At 36.7% G+C, this 25,594-nt stretch overlaps 2 protein-coding genes across 2 annotated transcripts in view; both read right to left on the bottom strand.

Moving 5' to 3' along the window:
* Positions 1-389: 389 nt before the first annotated feature.
* Positions 390-4,071, bottom strand: LOC107591609 (protein JTB-like). The gene is made up of 6 exons (XM_016280811.1): positions 3,738-4,071; positions 2,874-3,063; positions 2,709-2,749; positions 2,322-2,413; positions 1,800-1,879; positions 390-1,090 (listed from the first exon to the last, which is right to left on the bottom strand). The coding sequence occupies exons 2-6, from the start codon at positions 2,975-2,977 to the stop codon at positions 934-936; spliced, it is 474 nt and encodes a 157-aa protein (XP_016136297.1). The 5' UTR covers positions 2,978-3,063; positions 3,738-4,071; the 3' UTR covers positions 390-933.
* A 2,534-nt stretch (positions 4,072-6,605) lies between these two features.
* LOC107591607 (potassium voltage-gated channel subfamily KQT member 4-like) overlaps positions 6,606-25,594 on the bottom strand; it is a 45,294-nt gene continuing 26,305 nt past the window's right edge. Inside the window, exons 3-15 of the mRNA XM_016280810.1 lie at positions 23,018-23,144; positions 21,798-21,973; positions 21,462-21,587; positions 20,620-20,730; positions 20,194-20,289; positions 19,959-20,047; positions 18,801-18,926; positions 18,159-18,179; positions 13,485-13,711; positions 12,905-13,004; positions 9,249-9,380; positions 8,997-9,135; positions 6,606-8,189 (exon numbers count right to left, since the gene is read on the bottom strand). Of these exons, the coding sequence (XP_016136296.1) occupies positions 7,986-8,189; positions 8,997-9,135; positions 9,249-9,380; positions 12,905-13,004; positions 13,485-13,711; positions 18,159-18,179; positions 18,801-18,926; positions 19,959-20,047; positions 20,194-20,289; positions 20,620-20,730; positions 21,462-21,587; positions 21,798-21,973; positions 23,018-23,144 (1,674 nt within the window). The 3' untranslated portion in view covers positions 6,606-7,985. The remainder of the gene's footprint in view (positions 8,190-8,996; positions 9,136-9,248; positions 9,381-12,904; positions 13,005-13,484; positions 13,712-18,158; positions 18,180-18,800; positions 18,927-19,958; positions 20,048-20,193; positions 20,290-20,619; positions 20,731-21,461; positions 21,588-21,797; positions 21,974-23,017; positions 23,145-25,594) is intronic.

Genomic DNA, 25,594 nt, shown 5'->3' with positions numbered 1-25,594 from the left:
CTGTTATTTTAATAAGTAAAATTGTTAGCCAATCACAGCAGTGGGTGTTTACTTGCTCATCTTGAATGTGCCCCGCCTATAAATACAGACCTTTCTGCAGAGAGGCTCAAAAACCGCATAGAAAATCTGTTTTTGAAAAGCCTGTTACTTCTAAATTATTTTTTATGTAAAATCACACTAACATTATAATTGAATCTCAGAGAACATTATAAAATAATAAAAAAATGCAGTTCATGACCCCTTTAATGTTCCTGGATGAAACATATCAATTTTAATGGATGGACGAGTGTGTCAGTTTGGAGAAAGTCAGGAAAAAGACATCTGTGATTTCATGAATGGTAGCATGTTCTAAAATTAATCGAGCCAAAGGAACGAACCCCAAAACTTTGATATTCACTGAAACTCACCGTCTAACATAAACCCATCCTAATGAAACTGTCAAGACAATTTTTTATGTCTTCTTTCAAGAAGAACTGTCTTCTTTCAAGACTTTCATACAGACATACAGTTCATTCTCAGCTTGACAAAATACTTGATGTGCTTTTGGATTACTGAAAACATGCAACACACACACACACCCATATTTTGTTCAACACACACCACCTTCACAGCATTTGAAAGAACAGGTATATGCAGAGCTGTACATCTTTTGTTACAAAATAGGGACTAGAATCCTGTCTTGCATAATTTTTGCTGATTTGAAGGGATGATCTTGAGATTCACATCTAGTTAGTTAAATCCTGCACAGAAGCAGCATCCACAAGTCATGTCAGTCTGGGGAGAAAGAGCACATTGTGCCCATTCAGAGCTTTGACTTTGTGCGTCCAGTAAGATTAAACCAGTGATAAAGTCTGGACTGTGGGGTTATGCCCTTTGCTGAGAGTTTATAACACCAGGCCACAGGCCAATTAACTTTTAGTATAGTCCAGTCTACTAAATAGATTCTATCTGTCGCCGAACCTTGTCTGAGGCTTGGCGGTCAAGTGAGCGTTGCCTAGCAACCACTATTATTGCAAAGACAACAGTGAGAGCCAGCATCACGCCCTCAAATTTCCAAAAGAGATGCTCCTCCATTTTGGTAGAGCGACAGCTGAATGGAAAACAAAGAGAAAGAGTGAATTAAATTACTGTATTTTTCTTAATTTTTAGCCAGCTGGATTAATAATATTATAAGCCAGAAAAACATTTGCTATTTTGCCATCCAAACTGTGAACTTAATATGCATGGAAAGAAGTGGCATTTAAACATGTACTGTAAATGCAGCACTAAACAGACATTTACGTTGTAGCTATTGGGGAAGCTACTGTGACTTTTATTAAATGTAATAAATTACCGGTTTAGAACATGGTGACAAAACAAAATGACTCAATACACTATCGCAGAAATTGCATAAATGTATATGGTTGGAGAAATGGCTACTGTCAGCCGAACAGAACAGGACATATATTTTTGGTGGAGAACCACTCACCTCTTGTATTCATCTCTGTTAGACTTAGTGCAGTTGATCTTTTCTACAAATCCTGTTTGGCTGCAGGCTGGTATAGTTTTCTGTAAAAATTACAGCGGGTTTACAAGCCAAGTAGAGGAAACTTTTTAATGAATCCTCAAAAATGAAACGCTCTTCCGCTGGAACAATCATAATCTTTCGTGCACTATATTTATATACCTTGACTGTACCTATCCAATTCAGTATATTCTGCTTAGTTATCGCAGAAATTGCATAAATGTATATGGTTGGAGAAATGGCTACTGTCAGCCGAACAGAACAGGACATATATTTTTGGTGGAGAACCACTCACCTCTTGTATTCATCTCTGTTAGACTTAGTGCAGTTGATCTTTTCTACAAATCCTGTTTGGCTGCAGGCTGGTATAGTTTTCTGTAAAAATTACAGCGGGTTTACAAGCCAAGTAGAGGAAACTTTTTAATGAATCCTCAAATGAAACGCTCTTCCGCTGGAACAATCATAATCTTTCGTGCACTATATTTATATACCTTGACTGTACCTATCCAATTCAGTATATTCTGCTTAGGAACCTAAGATCAGATCCGAAATCATTAGAATGATTTCTGAAGGATCATGTGACACTGAAGACTGGAATAATGGCGGCTGAAAATTCAGCTTTGTTATCATAGGAATAAATTGCATTTTAAAATAGAAAACAGCTATTTTAAATTGTAATATTTCAAAATGCTACTGTTGTAAAATAAATAAATGTGGCCTCGGCACAATACTTTTTTTGTTTTTACTTTTATTAAAAAACAAAATAAATCTTACTAACCCCAAACTTTTGAAAAGTTGTGTGCATGTATACACTCACCGATTGTAAACCTTCGCATGCACTGCACTCTTTAGCCACCACAAACTCCTCCAGCTGCCAACATGGTGCTGTCACTGCCTTTGTCACTGCAACTACAAAAGCAAAACATAAGGACAATTACAACTATGAACTTGATATGCTTTAGAACAGGGATCCTCAAATCTGGCCCACGAGATCCACTTTCCTGCAGAGTTTAGCTCTAACCCTAATCAAACACACCTGAGCATGCTAGTCAATGTCTTCAGGATCATTAGAAAATCACAGGTATGTGAGTTTGATGAGGGTTGGAGCTAAACTCTGCAGCGCATTGGACCTCCAGGGTAAGATTTGAGGAACCCTGCTTTAGAAGAACAATCTTTGATGAAATCCTGATTTTTTTAAAAGTACCTGCTGCCTTCTCATCGCTAAGAAGTGCTGCTCCAAACACTCTAGAGAAAAAACAAGTTGAAACATGGAATGAATGAACATGATCAAAGCTTTGTTTCGCAGTACTCTGCATTAGAAGAGAATCACTTGTGGTAAATCTGTATAAAAATCAGTAATTTTTCTCACCTAAGGGACACTAAGCCCCAGAATAAAGCATGCAGGGCCAGTATCCGGGGTCTCAGACATGCCATAGGGATCCTACAGTCACTCTCCATCGCTCTGGTGCACATGTGTTTATAAAGTAACACAACTGACGTTCACTGCCGGTTCATAGCGCAAATGTTCTTTCCTGAGAGCAGTAAAACATCCAAAGTATCTACAAAGACACACGAGAAAAATAAAATGAAGACCCCGAACGTCATATAAACACTGAACGAACGAACACACACACAGGTTTGTTTTTATGGTTTATGGGGACTCTCTATAGGAAACCTCACAGGAAACTTTATGCATTTTTAGATTTTCAAAAAAACGAATTCTGAATTATTTATATGCCTTTTGAATTATGTGGACACTGAAAATGTCCTCATAAATCACCTTCTCGTTGTAATACCTATGTCATACCCATGTTATTATACAAATGTGTGTCCTCATAAACATGTACACACACACACACACACACACACACACACACACACACACACAGATAGGTAATTTGAAGGTAACTTCTGATCTAGATTGACAATCTCATTACCTGTCCTGGATATTACGTGATGAATCAAGACAGATACGATGTGTTAAAAAAAACTAATAGCATTATTATTATTAATACTACTACTACTACTAATAATAATAATAAAACTAAAAAACCCGGGGGAAGAAACTAATGTAAAGCGACTAAACTACAATAAAGCCACACTGGAAATAATTAACAAAAACTATCAAACAACGTTAAAGCTACTTAAAATGTAATGTCTTTAAAATATATAACTATTAGATGAAATGCCGTTAAATCAAAGAAGAAATACCAAATGACTTGACTTCGCTCACCCCCGATACAAACATAAATACAGAAGAAGGACCGCTGATGAGCTCACGAGTTTCGTAAACAGAGAAAGCGTAAAGCTCCAACCAAACACCGTCCACATCAGCAAGAAACACGCAGTAACGTTACTCCCCCGAAATCCCACTATCCGAGCGCCCGTCTCTCCGGACAATCCCACGAGAGGATCTCTGAAACACTTAGCGGCCAGCGGTCGTCAATCACTACACATACACACGACTGTTAGTTCAGAATACACCGTATAAATCGTCTTTATTTACAGAGCTCTCTAGACGAGGGCCTGCCCGCCATACTGCAACGGAGAGGATTACGTCACACGAGAATGTGGGTTTCAAATGAGATTTAAAGTGTATCGCCCTCTAGTGGAGCGGCTCTCCATTGTCATGACCGCATATCCTCGCAAAATGTGTTTGGATGGATGTGTGGATTTATTTACATTACATACAAAGTACTGAATCAAATGGAGTCTGCAAACAAACTATGTTTCAAAATTGGGATTTCCTAATAACCACTGAACCTGATTGTTGGGTGTATAAAGGCAGGTGTAGTATCTAAATACTTTTTTATCTGACTCTTGAACATTGAACATATTGTTTTACAAACCACTTGGCTTGAGATTTAGTTTTCTAATGCAATGACAGTCATTTTTTTTAAGTGTGGCTGAAACACTAATTTTGTACTTCAGTGTTTTGATTGACACATCTAGACCCTCTACAGCAGGGTTCCTCAAATCTTGCCCTGGAGGGCCAATGCGCTGCAGAGTTTAGCTCCAACCCTGATCAAACTCAGCTACCTGTGATTTTCTAATGATCCTGAAGACATTGACTAGCATGCTCAGGTGTGTTTGATTAGGGTTAGAGCTAAACTCTGCAGGAAAGTGGATCTTGTGGGCCAGATTTGAGGATCCCTGCTCTACAATTGTGTTGTTATGATTATTATATCTTATAACATACAATTTACCACACAGAGAATGTAATATCTTGGACTACATACTAATTACAATTCAAAAGTTTTGGGAAGTAAGATTTTTTTGTATTACTTATACATTACAACAATACTATTTCTAATAAATACTGTCCTTTTGAAATGTCTATCTTTCTGAATCTACACTATTCTATAAATAGTGCATTTACAGTTTAATTATATCATGGTTATACAGTTCAGCTGATAACTGCCACAGCGTTATTTCTAACAAGTCCAGTTTAACTCAATTGATCATTAGATGCCCTGGTTGACAGTACATGTTTAAAGATATTGATTTTACTCTCACAAACTCAAACTATCAAAATGTATACAAAAGAGCATTAAATTACTGTAAATTACTTTCAGATATCTATTACACCTGTTTTTCATAAACAAAATCTGGATTTATTCATTTTTTACAATCATGTCAGAGTTAAACATACATATACATCAAGTTACCTCTCACATTAGCAGTTACCAATCATGTCAATGAGGGAAAAAAGTATTACGTAATGCCTGAAAGGTTCAGAGTTCAGTTTAAAGGGACAGAGAATTTAGAAAGCATGTGCTTAGGAAACAAGAACTACTGAAAACAAGTGTTTGTTTTCAAATATAGTCTAGTAAAAACAAATGTGATGAAAGGAGAATCAGATATATATACAAAAAGTATATAATGGAATTTGTGAAGGTGCAAGAGAAAAGCAAATGTAGAAAATTCTGCTTGAATTGTGTACTCCAGTTCTGTCCATTAGAATGATGAATGAATGCCATGACAAGTGGCCTAAACAATCTCTTAGGTCCACTGTTGTACCGTAAACACATGGTCAGTGCGCTCTAGCTATGTCAGTAAGGCAGAGGAGTGCTGTATTCCTTACAATCCCCTCCATGCTGTCCATTACCTGAACTGCATGTCATATAAAGCTGGAACCTGTCCCATAACTGCATGCATAGATATTAATGCTGAGACCATGCATCAATGCTCATCTCAATCACTCGAATTAATCTCAGTTCTCCCAATTTACTCAGTTCTTTAAAAATAGTGGCGAGTCTGTACATGGCTGAGGTTAAGGTCACGTGTGAGACAGTGAGAATCTTTTTTGTTCTCAAATAATCAGATGAGAAAAACAATTTATGGTAAGTATTCCTTCATGCCGGATGGATCTCTGATCTATTGATTAAGGGATAATGAATGTAGCAAAACAAGGCATTCATTGTGAGGTCATATCCTAGTGAAAGATCATAGTCTTAAAGGGATAGTTCACCCAAAAATGACAATTCTGTCAACATTTACTCATGCTATTTCAAATGTGCATATGGCTTAAATAGATCTTTAAGGTAGCACCATATTTAATTTTTTACAGGAATGAAAATGAGGCTGTGAGGATAGAAGTACAGTGTGTTCAACAGTCTTTCTGGGGCGAAAAACTTTCAGTAGACAAAAACACCATAAAAAAGTTTTAAAGGTTGTGAGTTGTGAAAATGACATGATCTATGACCATTGTAAAGACTGCAAATTTGTTCCTCACAGTCTCGTTTTCAACCGTGTTAAATTCAACATGGTGTCTAACCAGATTAATGGTCTATAGGGTCAAATTTGCTGTTTTGGACCCCACTGACATTGTATGGGCCACAGAGACATTTTCTAAAATATCTTTTGTGTTCCACAGATGAAAGAAAATGGACCATTTTCACAGACTGTGATGACACATTCCCACAGCTATTATTGTAAATCTAGCAATGTTTTTTAAGTTTAATGTACATGTTTTTTTAGTGTTGTACATTACAGGCTTTTGAGAACCCTACACTGTATAAAAAAAGAAAAGAAAAGGAAAAGGCATTGGTAATTGTCCAGTAATTTTACAGACATTTCCATTAACAATGCAATGAAGTGCAAAATTCAAAATATGGGTAAAACACCTGTATAAAATAAATATGGAAAATTCCTAATAAAGTACATTGTGTCATATTTTTTTCCGGATTTCTTGTACAGTGTAGAAATGTGAAAAGGGTCCATCATACAGGTTTGGAATGACATCACCATAATTGAGCATCTCATTTGGGGAGAAGATATAGACTACTTTTGACCCTCTTATTTGTTTGCAGTTGGACTGATGCACATGCTGAATGAGGAGATGGGCTGCAAGGCAGAGAGGCTGAGGATCAAAGAGAAGGGCATATGAACAGCCTCTATAACTAACCCCACTAAATTAAAACAAACTTGCTTGAACTATTCAAACTATTAACATGCATTTTAATGCTGGCTATTTCACCAAAGAATATTTTTTATTTATTTATTTGATTTTCTTTTTTTCTTTTTCTTTTTTGCACGGTGGGCTTCTGAGCGACGATGCAGTGGCAGGGTGCTATCGCAGAAGAGAGGGACCCAATAAGCCAAATAGACTCCACAATGTGGGAAGGAAACCTGAGGGTACCTGAAGTTCCTTCCTTCCTGAAGTGCCAAGAGGAACCATGCCAGATCAAAATGACAGGAGATGATGCTTTCTGTCAGTCCATCATGCTGTTCTTGACAGCAATCTGTGATGCCGTTTTCTTTGAAGGACGTGTCAGTGATAAATAAAGGAAAAGTACTGGATGCAGTACATTCATTAGAAGCTCGATGACTTCTTGTGGCACAAGGAGTCTATTGCATCAGGCCAAAGTGTAAGGCCAAGGCCGAGAAGGAGAGTCTGAAAATCAAATTCAGTTCACAATGCCCTGATTTCTTAGAAAAAAAGACAGACAGAAAAATAGAATTACTCTGGGGGCCTATTGATTATCAAAAACTCAACAAAACCAAGAAACAATATTGGCACAGAGACTTCCAGAAAGAAATACCATTAAGAAGTCAAGTGATTTGTCCCCTCATATTTTGGAAGACTGATAAAAAAATGATGGTTGAAGACCACCTCAGATAAACTCTGCCTTCTACTGGAAGAAGTCCAAATGTTCAACAAAACCTCAATAATATCTTCATCCATGTGAGAATATTTCTCTAAAACTTTCCTGAATCATTTGAAATAAAGTAAAAAAAGAAGAAAGACTGTTACTACAGGCATGTAAAAATAAAAACGGGACATTGTGAAACATCAGGACATAGTCTGCAAGGCAAAGTCTAGAAGTCTAGATCCACGGTGCAAAGGATGAACCCATGCAAGGATACAGCAGTTGTTTAGAGGAACTGTGCTAGGTTATTTGAGGGAGGTATTTAGCCTTTGGATGAGTTGCCCTGATGCTACAGTCAGAGTCGGACTGCTGCCGGGTGTTTCTGGGGGTCATTCCATGTTACCACTGTCTGAGAGGGAGATATTAAGGGTGTTTGCAGAGGGGAACAGGTCGCGTTGATCGGTGGGACTGTGGTAGTCAGAGGTCAAGTCAGGTTCCAGCAAGGATGACAGGGTGAAGTGGGATGAGCTCTTTTTCAGGCACTGGGAGTAGAAGTTCAAGAGCAGGTCCAGCTTGTTTTCGATTGACTGCACCTGAGAAGGAAAAAAAAGAAATTGTTGTCAATTTACAAGATCTAGTGCTATTTTATGATGATATGACAATGTTCAGGAAATTAGTTTGGAATATTATTGAATATCAGCAGTTTTCAAAACCACAACTCTATTATGTGAAACACAATGGGCTGCACTATAGGTGATGAATTAGTGCAATGACAAGTCAAATCCAAATCCACTAACACTGAAACTCTTAAGATAATTTATAAAAATGTATAATAAATAGCCTCTAAAATATTTTTTGATTAGATGGAAAACATGATTTGGTAGTGGTAGGTAGTTAATAGCATGCTGAATCAATACAAATTAAAATGAACTGAAATTCATTTAACTGTATATTTTAACTATATAAACACACTACCATTTAAAAGTCTGGAGTAAGTATGATTTTGTTTTTATTAATACTTTTATTCTGCAAGGATGCATTTCATTGATCAAAACAAAAAAATGACAATAAAGTCATTTATAATATAAAGAAGAAATGTTTCTTGAGCACCAGATCAGCATATCAATGATTTCTGAAGGATCATGTGACACTGAAGACTGGAGTAATGATGCTGAAAATTCAGCTTTGCATCACAGGAATAAATTACATTTCGCAATTTATTCAAATAGAAAAAAACTTATTTTAAATTGTAATAATATTTCTCAGTATTACTGCATTTTACTGTATTTTTGATCAAATAAATGCAGTCTTGGTGAATATAAGAGGCATCTTTCAAAAACATAAATTCTTACTGTCCCCAAATCTAGATAGATAGATAGATATTAATATTCATAGCATACCTGCTTCTCCACTTTCACCACACGCCCCATCATGCTTAATTCATCCATCTGTTCCAGTTCAGGAGGAGTTTTCTCCCCTTTTTCAGGCCTCACTTTTTTATCTGATGGAATAGCACCACGGCCTATGATCTGATCCACCCTGTAAATAAAACAAAAATTCAATGGGACGTATTAGGAAATGCTTTCGTGTTAGGAGTAAAAGCTGACTATAGGAATGTTGGCTTATCTGTATTTTATTTTGACTGATCAAACCTTGTCTGCAGGCTTTTGATTCTGCCCAGCATATCGAGATGTCCTGCTGAATACTGCTCAATCACATCTTTTACATCATATGGCCGCAGGGTTTCTTTAAATTTCCTCTTGGCCACAAGGAATTTAAGGATCCTACATTCACATGAGACACAAAAGCCCATTAGAATGACCCGGAATGTAGGCAGAATGACGTAGAAGCCTCCATGGCATTCCAGGAAAAGATAAAACAGCAATACTGCAAACAAAAGCAAACAGCTGTGAAACGAGTCATAAGATTAATAACTGTAACAAGATTAATTACAGAAAGAGGCATGAGTGACTCATAAACAGTCAGCGCAGAGAGAAAGTACACATCCCCCACCTTACGGCTGCATGGTAATTATTCTGATCTCTTTACACAGAGGGAAAGCGTGTGCTTGTGTAATGTGTAATGCAACCTCCAAGGAATTTGATTTTTTCCCACGTCATTATACTCTAGTGTTTGAAGCATAAGATAAATGAATCTTAAAAAAACAGATTTATGTCTTACTGGGTGTACTCTGTAGAAGACAATCAAGACAATTATTTAGAAAATGTACAAAAAAAGACAATTGTACAATTATTTATTAGTTTTATTAAAAACATTTCAAATCATGCTTTTTTAACAAATAAATGTAAGCAAATTTTCAGTTTTACTAATACTAATATCTAAACTTCTAAACTAAAACTGATATCCTAAAAACGTCAGGTTTAAAATAAAATAAACGGTTTAGTATGAACACTAATTTTCATAGTTCATAATTTAATTTCCGGTTTACAATTTTCAAATGGGTGTTGCCTAACTGATAAATAGGGTCCAATTTGTAGGCAATGTGTAATACAAAAAAAATAAATGTTCTTTTTATATTTTCCTTTAAAAGTTATTTTTAAGGAATACCTCGTATTTCACTGTCATTTTGTAGTGTATATTATTGTGATATGAGGAAAGGAAGTTGTCATGACCCAAGATAATTGGATGGATAATTCAGTGGATCTCTGAGATTGTTTGTAGGCACAAGCAGCTGAAAATGTACTAGACATCACTGTATGCACCCTAGCATGAGCAGAGACTGACTGCCTTGACTGCCACAGTGCTTAATTTTTCTCCAAAAGTGTTTTTCTTTTCCCAGTCGTTAGTCAGAGACATGCTAGCCATCTCTAAATCAGCACTGACCCCTCTTATTATTGTCACAGTACACTATTAAGACCTGCCGGCTCAACAGAAAACATGGGCAAATAGATTCACTCAAACTGTCATACTCACTGTGGTAATCCATCAAAGCAAAGAGGATATCCTGTCTTTAGCATAGAGGCATTTTATGTTGGGATAAGCTTCAGTTACGGAGAGTATCTGTTCTCAGAACTCAAGTAGGACAACTGTCCTTCCTCACCCTCTAGATTCATTAGCAACCAGCAGGGGGGGAAACCGAGCTTGGACAAAGACCTTCTAGTGCTGGTTAATTGTACATACTGAGCAGGACAATTTTTTTTTTAAAGAGCCATTGATTCGCAGGAACAGCTTGTGTGTGCAACAGCAAATGTTGAGCTGTGCATCTCTGCCCGGGTGATGGTGTGGTTTCAGTCGGATATCAGAAGTAATCCACAGCTGGTCCACAGCACACGTCAACCTCCCCCACAGAACAAACAAGTTTCTTGATGACTCTAGAGTTTAGGCTTTTCGCTGTCTGTATATGTATTTTTTCATCTTCTAATTTTGCAGGTAGCTGGTCTCAGGTGTGGATAAAAAGAGAGTGTAAGGAAAAAGAGAAGGAGAGCGGGAAAGGAAAAAAGAAATCCCATTTATTTCCATCCTCCAAGGGTTTTTCTTAAAATGCTGACTCACTCACTTGATGGCAATGCATTGTATGGGTGTATCATTATATGGTCAGCTTTACAATACCCCAGTCCACAGAAGCATTTGAGATGGAATCTCTAAGAATAGCTGCATGAACAAATATCAGCCTTCATAATTTATCTGAGGTAAGGATAAACGCAAAAGAACATTCAAACACAGAGGAATCTTTAATTAAAAAACTTTGAGAATACAATTTTTAATGATCAAGCAGACCTAATTCATGGCAATCATTTGAAAGCTTTTCCCAAAACCAGGAAAATAAATAATATAAAATAACATTTGAAATAATTATTGCATTATAAACTGTGCAGAAAGTAACTCAAAGTTTATTTGAGGGAAATCTAGTTTTAGAGCATTCTACATTCTTCTGTCCTAAGACTGAATAGTACGCTGTACACATTTGTGCAGCAGAACACTGATAAACTGTGGGCCTTCCACAAAAGTGAAACCTCAGCATTGTGATGAAGCTAAAATTTGCCTGTTCCTTAAGGACATCAATCTTATTGAGGGCTCCTATGTAAAACAGAATCTTGTAGCCCAGATAACAGGAAATGTATGTACACACCTGGAGCTCTGCTTTGAGAATCTGTTTGGACAATCTGACCTAATCACCCATGGAATACAGGTCAGGATAAAAGGCTAGAAGATAAGATTGTTCTCAGAAAGTGTGACATTCACAGGTGCAGTATGTGCAAGGTGCAAATATGAGATTTAAGCATATCTACATATGGGCGATTCTTCAAATAGATGCACATTTTTGACTCCTGTCAAATTAAACTTCTTTAAACCGTTTCTTCTTTTGTTAAAACATTTATCACATGTCCTGTTATAAAAATCTGAACACGGCCTGAATCAACCTTTAACTGCATTTTGGCATAATATGTGACTATACTTGTGATGCTGATGACATGTATTGACATTTTTCACATTTACATTTATGAATTTGGAAGATGATTTCATCCAAAGCAACTTACATTTGAGCTACAGGAATCTTTCGGACAAATTGTACACAAAAACAATTTAAAATATGAGAAATTATTATTATTATTATTAGACAAGAGTACACAGTAGACATTCTCTAATTTGAACACATTTAAAAATGCTTTACAGGAGGGAATGTTGGTGTTTTTCTCATTCAAGAAGTCGTTTCACTAAAATAAATGACACAATAGGGGTGAAAATATGACTGCAACTTCCTTTTCATGCTGACTTAAAAAAATCAATAAACATTTTATTAGAAAAATTAAGGTAAATGTAATATTTCAATACTCTAAAAAAAACGACCAAAAGATTGAAGCTATTTGCATTTTCAAAACAGAATGACAGTTAATTTGACAGTTAAAGTTTTTTTAAATGTAATTTTTTCTTTAAATTCATGGACAACAATGTCCCCCTAACTGAAGAATCACCCATTCACATCCTGTACTCACTGAACTAGCAGCTTGTGCTGCATTGACCAATCAGAGAGAGGCCACTCGCTTCTCAGCAAGAACTTGACAATATTTTTAGAACATCTTCTATTACCTTCTGCTTGTTTAAGCAAGAAGTAGGAACCACAACTGAAGGTTGCCATGCCCTCTATGAGTCTAACCTCGCTTTGTCTCCATAATGGTCAACTGATGTAATTGCACTGTGAAAAGGTCATGGCTGACTGAGCAGATTCTATACTAAGGTCCCCTTTGCAAAAGACCATGGTGACATTATCTGAGAAGAATACTTGGGCATTAAGTGAACTATAGGACTCTGTAGAGATCTGTAGTGGTGTTTTCAACCCCTGACTCACCTAACAGCTCGAATTAGGGTCTTCACTGCTGGTATCACATCATCCATGGCGACATCACGGTAAGACGTGTCCTCTGTGTGCTCTTCTCCGACTACCTCAACTATGAGAGATCAGTCCGTAATGAGAAGAGCAAAATGTGCACCACCGTACAAAAGTTTGGGTACAGTAAGATTTTTTTTTTTGAAAGAAGGTTATACTTCTATTTAGCAAGGAATCAACCAAACATTCTATGGCAAATAAATGTTGTTCCTTTGAAAATTCTATTCATTAAAGAATCTAGAAAAATACAGCACAACTGTTATAAACATTGAAAATATTAAGAAATGAAAACTTAATAGGATCATGTGACACTGAAGCCTGGAGCAATGGCTGCTAAAAATTCAGCTTTCCCAATCAAATTTTCCCAATATTACTGTTTTTACTGTATTTTTGATCAAACAAATGCAGTCTTGGTGAGCATTAGAGACTTCTTTTTAAAAAAAACATTGAAAAATCTTCCCAACCGTGAACTTTTGAAAGGTAGTTAATTTTTATAAATATGTATCTGTATAAAGGTAAACACATGGTCAGAAATAGCTACCATCTGCAGCGGGACGTGGTTTTAGGCGGAGAGAAGTACGGAATCGAGTCCGATCATTGAAGCTCCAGCTTTTCTGAACCTTGCCGGGGCTGGTGGCTTCTGGAATGTTCTCCGTGCTGGGGGAGCGCCGCACATTACCTGGTGGCAAAGGAGAAGCCTTGCTCCGGATAGCCTGAGAGGAGCGTGAATTGTTCATCCTAATTCGGTCACGGAAGCCCATCTTCCCACTGGCAAGAAAGTTAGAGGAATTATCTGATTTGGTGACAAACAAGGAAATTAATCTTTTTCCTACATGTTCCATAATGTACACATTTTTTTCAGAGACTATGTTTGCTTATGTAAGAATACATTGCAACGAAGACAAACAGACAAAAGGGTTAGAAAACAGACACTGATCTATCAACAGGTGATTAGTTTAATTTACATGGTAACGTTGACACCACATAGAAGGAAAATGGTTAAACAAAGACATGTTGCCCTGTGTGAGCGTCATATAATTTCATGGTTAACAAGAAAGAGAAGTTCAGATTTATTTACATTTAAGACAATATCATAATATTTAAATATTGTCAGGACAGCTTGTGCTAACTGGAAAATACTGCAAAAGAACAATTTTCTTAATCAGTATTATTGTCTTTATTTTCAGTAAAAAATTTTAAAAAAAAACTTTTTAAAACAAGAAAAATTTTTTCTATTATCCCATGGCCTTTTTCTTACTCCATTTACAAATAGTTTCTTCTTTTTTTAAACATCTTTTCAAGACAAAATTAATGATTTTTGCAGTGCAATAATCAATAATCATTATTACTTTCAATAAAAGGATCTACTGTAGTATCACACTAGCTTGTTACATCCTCCACTGAACAAACATTTAGAACGCATGAAAATGTTTTTACTGTACATACAGTCATATGTATTATTATTTAAATAGTTAAGAAAGCATAGCAGATATTGAGCTAAATGTCTTGAGCTGAATGAGGGGTGATGGTTGAAAGGTATTTTAATAATGTAAATTATGTGAAAAATAATGCGTTTTTCGAACCACCAAGCATGAGAACATGTTCTAGTACACCCCCAAAACAAAATCAAGACTTTGTAAAAGAGCATAATAGGACCCCTTTAATCAAGCTAAACCTGTAACTTTATTAAAAATAATGACATTCAAAAAAATTCTAATAATTGATGAAAACATGCTAAAAATTTAAATTTTCTACAGTTCTAGTCATCATTTGAGCTTTTCAAACGGCACTTAAAGTTCACCCAAAATTGAAAATGAAAATTCTGTCATTAATTATTCACCCTCATGTTGTTCCAAATAACCGGAAGACAATCGTTCATATTTGGAACACAAATTAAGATATTTTTGATGAAATCCGAGAGCTTTCTGACACTGCATAGACAGCAACGCAACTGACACGTTCAAGGCCCAGAAAGGTAGTAAGGACATCATTAAAATAGCCCATGTGATGCGCATTTACATGAGTACCACGACACATGCGGGTGGTGCAGCTGACACAGGAGCTGGCGTTCTGAAGTAGAAGCCTTGTTTACAAGCATGGTTGTACATAAAACAGTTTTCGTAAACATGTCTGAAGATTGGAGAGAGAGGATGACTTGCATGTTTTTGCCTGGCCTACGCCAGAACACCGGCTCCTGCATCAGCAGCATCACACGCATGCATCATAGTACTCTCGTGAACGTGCGTCAAAGACTGACACGGAGGAGAATAAATAAAAAAGAGAATAAATATTCAGAAGACTAAATAAAGTCTTTTTTTTTTCCTTTGTGCACAAAAAGTATTCTCATAGCTTCATAAAATTACGGTTGAACCACTGATGTCCCATGGACTATTTTAACGATGTCCTTACTACCTTTCTGGGCCTTGAACGTGTCAGTTGTGCTGCTGCAGTGTCAGAAAGCTCTCGGATTTCATCAAAAATATCTTCATTTGTGTTGTGAAGATGAACGAAGGTCTTACGGGGTTGGAACAACATGAGGGTGAGTAATTAATGACAGAATTTTCATTTTTGGGTGAATTAACCCTTTAATATCCGCATAATGTCATTCTAAACCCGCATTTAACGTTTCACACTTGAAATTTAGAAGCAGTGTCAGCACCTCTTTTACCCGTATGAAACCCTGCTCCGGAGCAGGTTTATCACCCATTCACATTGCGGTGCTATACGTGTATGGTGTGAATTGATTCTGTGTTAGAATGTTAGGACTAGATGCTTAGCAACCGACAGCCAATCGCATGCCTCATGTTCATGTGCGTTGGACAGTAACGAAAACATTGCGCGTTGAATAAACAATTGCATCAGAGTTTGAGGGGAAAATGTCAAATAGTAATGGAAAAACCATGGCGGAAAACACATGAACTGGAGTGAACAAGAGACTATTCTATTCTTAGTCCGAAAGGTGCATTCAGAAAAAAACGTTATAGTATTCTGCCTATTAAAGGTTCGCAATGCCAGAGCATTTATGTAAACAGGTCACGTAATTCATGACACTGACACCGCAAATAAGAACGTTAACCCAGAGTTTACCTCATTTTATGAATATCCAGGATTAATTGTTAACCCTGGGTAAATTATGAGCAGTGCGAAACGTGAAGCAACATAAGGGTTTAGAATGACCCAGGGTTAACTATTTTAAATGTGAAAAGCCTTAAATTGAAATACAGTTTCCATCTCATATACATAGAGGTCACAAACCTCAGGCACACTGCATTTCCTTTGGCAAGAGCCAAATTTAGCAACCCACAAATCTACATCAGATTACTTTTGGCATACAAACACATGCTTAAACATTAAAATACATAAAGATCTCAGTCTAAGCATGACTCGTACATGCAAACCTCTCCTACAAAATGTTTAACAGCTCTGAATCAAGAATTCTTGATATTCCTGCATCCAAATGCTAAAACATGCCATTAATGATTTAGCCTCTAAAGAATAACGATTAAGTAAAAGTGACATGCATAAAGAAATAAACCATGAAGAAAAGTTATTCAGGTTTTTAGTTACACCCGACCACATGGTTTATCAATGCCCTGTGAGCACATGCAGGCCTCATCTGTGTGCATTCAGCAGAGATATACAGTACTCTGTTCTCTGGTCGGCCTCTCACAGATTAAAGGGCAGATTACTGAGGTTAATGAGCTAGTGCAGCCTTTGTCTTTCACAGTTTATGAGGAATGTAATCTAGTCCTGATGACAATGAATGTCTCTTCACACAAGGCATTACGAATCTCCCTGAATGGGTCGAGCTGCACTGGATCAGTAAGGCTCAGAGTGTTTCAGGCATGAGGGGAGGGACGAATCGTGCCCAGTGGGCACAGGCACATCACTCATGGATACCTCTGCTTACTGCCAGAATGAATCCGGAAGAAACCTCTCTTTTTAGATATGAGCTGACTGAAGAGACACACAAGGCAGAGGGAGGGATTTGTGAGGGGTTGTGAGGGTTAGTCAGCTGTGCTAGGACACACTCGTTACACTTGTTTTAGTGTGCATTTGCAAGAGATTGCGGGCACACATTTAAATTTCATATGCAAGTAGTATGTAATGCAACCCAAGTAGATGATGTTCTTGTAAGCGGATATGGATTAATCTCTCTCTGCTAGTGTAGCTCAAGATAACAACTTTAATTTTAAATGAAAAGTTCATCCAAAAATGCAAATTCATTTCTCATAATTTCAAAACTAGTATGACTTTCTTTCTTCTGTGGAACAAAAAAGGAGACGTTTTGAAAAATGTCCTGGCTGCTTTTTTCCCATACAATGAAAGCCAATGTGGACTGGGGTGGTCAAGCTCTAAAAATGACAAAACGCATAATTAAAAAATAGCATAAAATTAATATGCAGACATCTATGCTATATTTCAAACCATAATATACAGCTTTGTGTGAGGAAAGGGTCACAATTTAAGCCGCCACCTACTTAAATATTTCTTTCCATTGTTGCTTTCAAATCTCATGACTTACATTTTAGTCTATTTCTAAAATATTTTGTACAGCTTCAGAAAACTTGGAATATAGGACAAAAGTTGTATGAACCACTGTTGTAGTGCTTTCACTTTTTCTTGACAGCTCCAGACCCTATTTACTGTTATTGTAAATAGTTCTTAATATCTCTTTCTGTGTTCCACAGATGAAAATAACACAGGTTTGGAGCAACATCAAGCTCACTATTAGTTGTGGGCAATAACGTGCACTTTAAAACACAGTGTAACTTAGTGATAAGTGGAGAAATAAGTGTTTCTGGAGAAAGGCTTGGTGAGCTCGCACACACACATTCAGGAATCAGGATCATCACATGCAGCCTTTCAGCACATCTCTGCTTTATTTATTTTTTGCACTGAAATGAAAAACTCCCCAGGATCAGTTGAAAGGGCTATAACATGTGAAACTTATGAAAGGTAATTTAGGAAAAGTAGAGTGAGAAATTCTAAGGTGAGGCAGGCAGGGATGGGGCGGCATGCAGATACTGGCATGTGAGGTTATTCGATTAGATTTCAATGCATCTGAATGCAACCGGACCATCGTTGCATCTAAGACCCGGTTCATTTTTATCATCATCACTCTAAATAAAAGCAGCTCAAACTGTAAACACAGCACGGCCAACAACACTTCCCATTGGGCGAAATACAGTAGTCTCAAAAGCCTAACACAAACCTGCATGGAATGTCTGTCCTCCTGAAAACGTGAATGGATGGAGTGATGGCAGAGAGATGAGGAGGAAAGGAGGAGAATGCAGAGGTTGAACGAAGGGGTATGAAGATGGGTTGTGAGACACACTGAAAGGTCAAAAGGTAAAGAAATAATGCTCTCACACAAATGTGTGCAGGCATTAACACACACACACACACAAAGGCCATTGTATCAAAGACCAGCATCAGATATGCGATCAATTATGGAGATTTTCAATTATATATAACTACTAAAAGGCAACTTTTTATCAAAAATAAAAAATTCTAATCTATCTACCATATATCAAAGAGTACAACTTCATCACATATCTGATACATCTTTCAATGTCCCAGTATAGATGTGTATTAGTATCAGCACAAAAAAACAAGACAAGCGAACACAGGAAGGCATACAGAAAACACAAACAAGTAACACAACTGCAGCTTACTGGAGTGCCAGGTGTTGAACTTCGTGTAAACAACTTACATATCGATGAATGCTTTAAGTAATAACCTGAGACTTTACTACACTACAGTATGCTAGTATGTGAATTTAACTGTATTACTGTAAATTGCAGGGAATAGTTAGTGTCCTCTAGGAAGATAGTTAAACTGGACAGTATCGTACCTGTCCCCAGACAGGTAGGGGGAGCTATACGGCCGGAGCCCCGACAGCAGGGTGTGGTAGGAGTTGTGAAGAACCTTCTTGGTGCTACGCTGCCGTTGGAGGTGACTGAACAGTAATGTCAGTTCTCTGACCCACAAGCAAAAATAAAAATAATAAAACATGATAAAGAAACAAAAGAAAAGAAAAAAAAGAAACCAAACAAACAAAAAACTAAAAACCAAATGGCAAATTAACCATCAAAACACCTTTAAAAAGACAGGGACAATTGAGTTTATAAAACATCTGGGTTAAACAGAAATACAAACTTCCCTGTCATTTTAAATGAATGATAATTAGTCAGATTAATTCATCCAAAAAAGAATGCATGTGGGATAAATATTATTAAGGGAAAAATAGAAATATATTATGAAAAATAAAAAATGTGGAACACTGAGATGCTTTATAAAAGGAATTAATTCATATATTGAATACCAATTATTGAGCCAAAAACCATTGTAAAAATTGTGAAGAAATGTTTATATTTGTTTGCCAGTTTCAAAAATATTTTACATAGGATCTTTACACACTGTAAAATTACTTCCTATTGTTCAATTAGTGTTATGTCTATAAATACGTAGAAATCCTTAAAAAAAATGTTTTTGATAATAAGATTTGTTTTCAGAGAAACTATAAAATGCTGGTTACAATTTCTATTTCTCCACATTCTTCATCCCACATTAACTGGGACAAAAATGAAATCTCACATAACTCATGAAAACATGTCATAATCTTTGCTTTCAGTACATGCAAAAATTAATGTTGCAGATGAATAAATCAAAACGATAAAAGGAACTGCAAAACTATCAATTAAATCATGATTTCTGGGTCAAAGTACCACTTTTAATTAAAGTGAAAGGGATTTCATAATAACACTGCGTCTACAGGGAGGATTCACTGACTGTGTGTTTATCACGAATTAAATATTGTTTTCTCAGAAACTCTATTATAAATCAGTTTGACTAATGCTATTTGGGATATATTGAACCCCTTCATTTTAAAATCATGACCTCAAAACGGCAAAGCCACCTGTCAGTTATATCAGTTACACACAAGGCCAGTTCAACTTGCACGGCACAGATAAGCATCTCCGCAGAGGGCTCCATTACAGGTCATACTTACCTGAAGGACGGCAGCATACTGTCATAGAAATACCAGGTGGCTGTGAGATATGAGTGCTGAGCATCTGTAGAGTAGAGACGCCATGCAGCCTGTGGAGACAACACGATACAGCACGGCACAAGATGACACACACAGATGTACATGTACACAACACACACAACATACACATATTTGGACGTGGAAATAGAAATTATGATTTTATTTGCTGCAGGTGTGTTGCTGACTAAGCAGTTACCTGTATGAGGTTGGCAGCGGGTGTCCTCCTCTTCTCAAAGTGTTTCTGCCGGTGCTGCTCCTGCACTTTCAGAGCAAAACCTGAACCCAGGATGCCCTAATAGAAAGACCAGAGGACCATTAGATGGTTTGGGATCGGTGGCAAAAAAAAAATGTCACTGGCCTTAAAATCGATGGCAGTACTTACAGCCGGCAGGGCAAAGAAGGACACTCCTAGCAGGGCAAAACAAGCCGCTAAAAGCCGACCTTGCCAGGTGCGTGGTGTCTTGTCTCCGTATCCGATCGTAGTGAGGGTAATCTGGGTAAAAACAGTAGAGGTGTAAATAACATGCTTTTCAAATGTTTCAAAATCACAAAACATGTTTATGGTTAACCAGTTTGGTCAGTAAAATGCATGGCAAGGTCAGGAAACGATGGCAGTACTTACAGCCGGCAGGGCAAAGAAGGACACTCCTAGCAGGGCAAAACAAGCCGCTAAAAGCCGACCTTGCCAGGTGCGTGGTGTCTTGTCTCCGTATCCGATCGTAGTGAGGGTAATCTGGGTAAAAACAGTAGAGGTGTAAATAACAACATGCTTTTCAAATGTTTCAAAATCACAAAACATGTTTATGGTTAACCAGTTTGGTCAGTAAAATGCATGGCAAGGTCAGGAAAATCATCATCATCATCAACAACAAAAACACAATTAATTAAATTGCTCATTTGCTTAAAAAAGGGGTTACAGCTCAAGGCAGTGGCAGTAATGAAAAACTCAAACGAAAACTAAATGAAAATATTTTCATCAACTGAAATAAACCTAAAATGAATACAAATAATTAAAAGTTAAATAATAATAGCATTTTTATGTTTAATACAGGCAGGTTGTATAAAACCTTTACAACCTTCCTACATTAAACATAAAAATGCTAAAAACTGAAACAACAACAAAACACTAAAAAGACATGCCATTTATGAAAAATATGAAAATTAAAATATGAAAAAATAAAAATAAATAATAAATAATAATAATAATTAAAAAGTACAATAACCATGACTCGAGGCCCCACTGTGTGCATGTAGGCATGATGCTTCTAAAAAATCCTGAGTTTCCAACTCAGCAGATTCAAGATATTATTCAGCAATCAGTCTATTGGAAGCAGAATTATAATAACAGTAGAAATAAAACTAAACCGCTGTAACATCAGTTCCCACAAAGCTATTCTGAGCCAGGGAACCAACTGAAAGAACAGCAGCGACAGGGTCATTAGTTTAGTCCAGGGCAGTACTTACTGTTCCCCACCAGAGGGAGTCAGCATAAGTGGAAAATTCTTGGTTATCCTCCTTCTCAGCCAAATAGACCAAGAATGAGGCAAAGATCAGCACCAGGAAGCCAATGTACCAGGCTGTGATCAGCTCCTGAGAGAGAAACAGCGAGAAAGGAAAGTTTAGGGACAATGAAAAGAGTATTCCAGAAGATTTTAAAACACTTAATCAGGTAAATTTATAGCATACATAGATTGCATTATGTATATGTTTAAAAAAGTTAAAAATATGGTTTAAACAAATGTTACAGCGACATAATATTGAAGCAAATGTCCTGTGATGGATTAGCATGTGTGCTGTCACCTTGCTGTGAGCGTACACCACAGAGCCCAGTAGCTTCCAGGTTCCTCCCCGGCGGTCCATGCGCACCATGCGCAAGATCTGCAGAAACCGCATGCTGCGCAGAGCAGATGTGGCGAAGATATTTCCCTGTGTGCCCGCTGCTATCACTGCCAGTGATGCCACGAAGACAATGAAGTCTACAAAATGAGAAAAACATAGATGACAAGAACAGAAAACAGAAGGAGGGAAACAAAGACAATAGGATCTTTAAAATTAATCTTATTCCACTAATATAGGGCACGCACAATCAGTTTTTGAGGGGGCATCACTATAAATAAATAAATAAACTGCTATTTATTTTTGTAAGACATCTGTTGATGTAATTTATGTTTATTGTGCAATGGGCTGAAAACTCAACCTATTGTACATTGATATCTATACACACTACTGTTCAAAAGTGTGGGGTCAGTAATATTTTTCTTCCTTTAAAGAAATGACCTTTTATTCAGCAAGGACGCATTAAATTGATCAAAAGTGATAGTTAAGTCATTTACAATGTTACAAAAGAGACACATTAAATTGATCAAAAGTGATAGTAAATACATCCACAAAGTTACAAAAGATTTCTGCTTTATAAAAATGCTGTTCATTTTGAATTATCAAAGTATCCTGAAAAAAAAAATTATTACAGTTTCCACAAAAATATTAAGCAGCTCAGCTTATTAGAATGATTTCTGAAGGATCATGTGACACTGAAGACTGGAGTGATGATTGCTGAAAATTCAGCTTTGTTATCACAGGAATAAATTACATTTTAAAATATTTAAATAAATATTACTACAGTTTTACTGTATTTTTGATCAAATAAATGCAGCTTTGGTGAGCATAAGAGACTTTTTTCAATATATATGATCAAATCTTACCTACCACAAACTTTTGAACAGTAGTGTACATTTGTTTATATATATATATATATATATATATATATACTGTATATATTGCTTTGATCTTTAAATAATAATTCCTTTTGTATTCCAGAGTAAAAAAAAAGTCATATGTCTCCATAAAGATGATTGTGGGTAGACGATGACAGAATATTTAGAAGAAGCCTGATTGGACTGAATAAATTTGTGAATGGTGTTGTGAATGGTGTTTTCTGCCATCGATCTGTATACAAACAACTTTTGTTTCCCTTCACTTTAAATAGACACGGTGCTCTTGATCTCAGACTCGGTCTTTACCTATGACGCAGAAGGGCTTTCTGGCGAACCGTAGCCGACCCTGCCATCCTCTGTACCGGCAGCAGCATCCGGCTGCCCAGATCCTCACAAAGTACTCCAGGCCAAAAACCACGATCATCACAAACTCCTGCAAGTCAAACAACATGAAATCAAAATCATTCCTCTTAATAATGCCTGCCTGGCAGTAATGACTAAAGTACTAGACTACTCAAATACCAGTTCCTAAAAATTTTTTTTTTTTAAATTGAAAGATTATTCATTCTTCATTTATGCTAAATCATATGACTGCTTCTCTTCCTGGTGAAGATGCCACAGACGGCTTGGATTCACAAAGGCCTGCACTAAATACTTGTATTGATTACAGATCCTGTAGTGGCACCCGTGTTCTCAATGTGAACAAACGCATTACAGACTGAGTGTACATTCAATACCAGAACTTGCATGATAGACAACATAGCCCTTTCCTGAAGGAGACCATTAAATGGAAAAAAATTGGGAGAGAAAGTCTGTGTGAGAGAAAAAGCACTTCATACTGAAAGAGTGATTATAGAATTGCAGCTAAGATTACTGGATGGAGTGGGCTACTTCTTGCATACTCGACAACACCTGAATCCTCCCGTGTGCTTACACTGCCATTTCCCAGAGCAAAGATCCCAGCGGAAAACAAAATGCACACTTAACGCAGCCACAGGGAGACATGAGGCAGTACAAGAATCCTTACCATGTGCCAATCAGATGAGAAATGAATCCGGCCTGAGATGCTGCTAAAACGGTAATAAAAATAAGGCCTAATAATTTTCAAAATGTGTTTCCTTGCAGTTATAAAGAGTGCAAACGCCCCCCCTGATGTGTTATAATAAAGCCGTACACAGAACACTAATAATAGTTTATCATACTAAATAAAGTTCGCAATCCCTTCAGATGGACAGCACACAGAACATACTTTAGCGAAAAGCCTTATAATTAATAAATAATAATTTGTAGTACAAAACTTTCTACTGCATATGTACGAGTTTATGCTTACAAAGGATTTCAGAACAATACCAGCTGGACTAATAAGATAAACTTCTTAGTAACACAATAGACAGCAAAACAGGCTTGCATACACGGCACATTTGATCCATAATGCTGGCAAACAGAAAAAAAGACCCAATTCACCTTTTTTGAAGACACACCTCCAAAAACACCTAAAAAAAGATATACAGAGTGCGATTGGATTGGAACAGCCACAGAGAAAGCCCTGTGCGATTAATTATTCAGATGATGTGCTATTGTGAATGTATTTAGAGACGGCACAGACAATGTGGATGCTGTTTAGTGAAGGTACTTAGACAGATCAGACAGTCCGTGGTTGCCAACTTTCAATTTTCTTTAAACTACATTTTTGGATATAAAACACAGGAAGGAAGTCAAACCATTTCCTCTACAGGTAAGAGAAAGTAAGTGGATTCATTTAAATGCAATTTAATAGATATGAAATGTATACTGTGTCAGACTTAAAGCCGTCTGGTAATGAGGAATGAGGTTGAATCAATCAACAAGAAAAACAAGAAACAATCTTCCATCTCTACTTTTGTGATTGTTTCATTTATTTTAAATATATTTGTATAGCTAAAGGAGTAGTTCACCCAAAAATGAACATTTTGTCATTATTTACTCACCCTCATGTCATTCCAAACCAGTAGCCATTGACTTCCACTGTACTTTTTTTCTTCTTCCATAAAATGGAATTACTACAGTCAACTGTTTGGTTACCACAACCAGCACAAAAGAAAGGAATTCATCATACAGGAGAATGGTTTGGAATGACATGAGGGTGAGTAAATAAAGACAAATTTTGTCTATGGGTGAACTATGCACTTTTAAGTACATTTCATTATTTAAATATGGTAAAATGTGTTAAATGGATCTGAGAGTACTACACTTTTATTGGTAGCTGATAGCATTATCAAATTAGCCAAAATATTTAATAAATAAACATGCAAAGTGGCTGTGCGATTAATTATTCAGATGATGTGCTATTGTGAATGTATTTAGAGACGGCACAGACAATGTGGATGCTGTTTAGTGAAGGTACTTAGACAGATCAGACAGTCCGTGGTTGCCAACTTTCAATTTTCTTTAAACTACATTTTTGGATATAAAACACAGGAAGGAAGTCAAACCATTTCCTCTACAGGTAAGAGAAAGTAAGTGGATTCATTTAAATGCAATTTAATAGATATGAAATGTATACTGTGTCAGACTTAAAGCCGTCTGGTAATGAGGAATGAGGTTGAATCAATCAACAAGAAAAACAAGAAACAATCTTCCATCTCTACTTTTGTGATTGTTTCATTTATTTTAAATATATTTGTATAGCTAAAGGAGTAGTTCACCCAAAAATGAACATTTTGTCATTATTTACTCACCCTCATGTCATTACAAACCAGTAGCCATTGACTTCCACTGTACTTTTTTTCTTCTTCCATAAAATGGAATTACTACAGTCAACTGTTTGGTTACCACAACCAGCACAAAAGAAAGGAATTCATCATACAGGAGAATGGTTTGGAATGACATGAGGGTGAGTAAATA

This window comes from Sinocyclocheilus grahami, unplaced genomic scaffold (assembly GCF_001515645.1).
Source record: "Sinocyclocheilus grahami isolate Dianchi unplaced genomic scaffold, SAMN03320097.WGS_v1.1 scaffold144.1, whole genome shotgun sequence".
Classification (NCBI taxonomy): domain Eukaryota; kingdom Metazoa; phylum Chordata; class Actinopteri; order Cypriniformes; family Cyprinidae; genus Sinocyclocheilus; species Sinocyclocheilus grahami.
The sequence above is the reverse complement of the archived record's forward strand: the minus strand, read 5'-3'. Positions and strand labels throughout refer to the sequence as shown.

Bases quoted from the DNA above. Each gene is read 5' to 3' on its own strand.
- LOC107591609 (XM_016280811.1), bottom strand. From the start codon at position 2,977: ATGTGCACCAGAGCGATGGAGAGTGACTGTAGGATCCCTATGGCATGT. The intron at 2,750-2,873 runs GTGAGAAAAATT...TTTTTTCTCTAG, and splicing joins TGGGGCTTAGTGTCCCTTAG to AGTGTTTGGAGCAGCACTTC. The intron at 1,880-2,321 runs GTGAGTGTATAC...TAATTTTTACAG, and splicing joins CATGCGAAGGTTTACAATCG to AAAACTATACCAGCCTGCAG.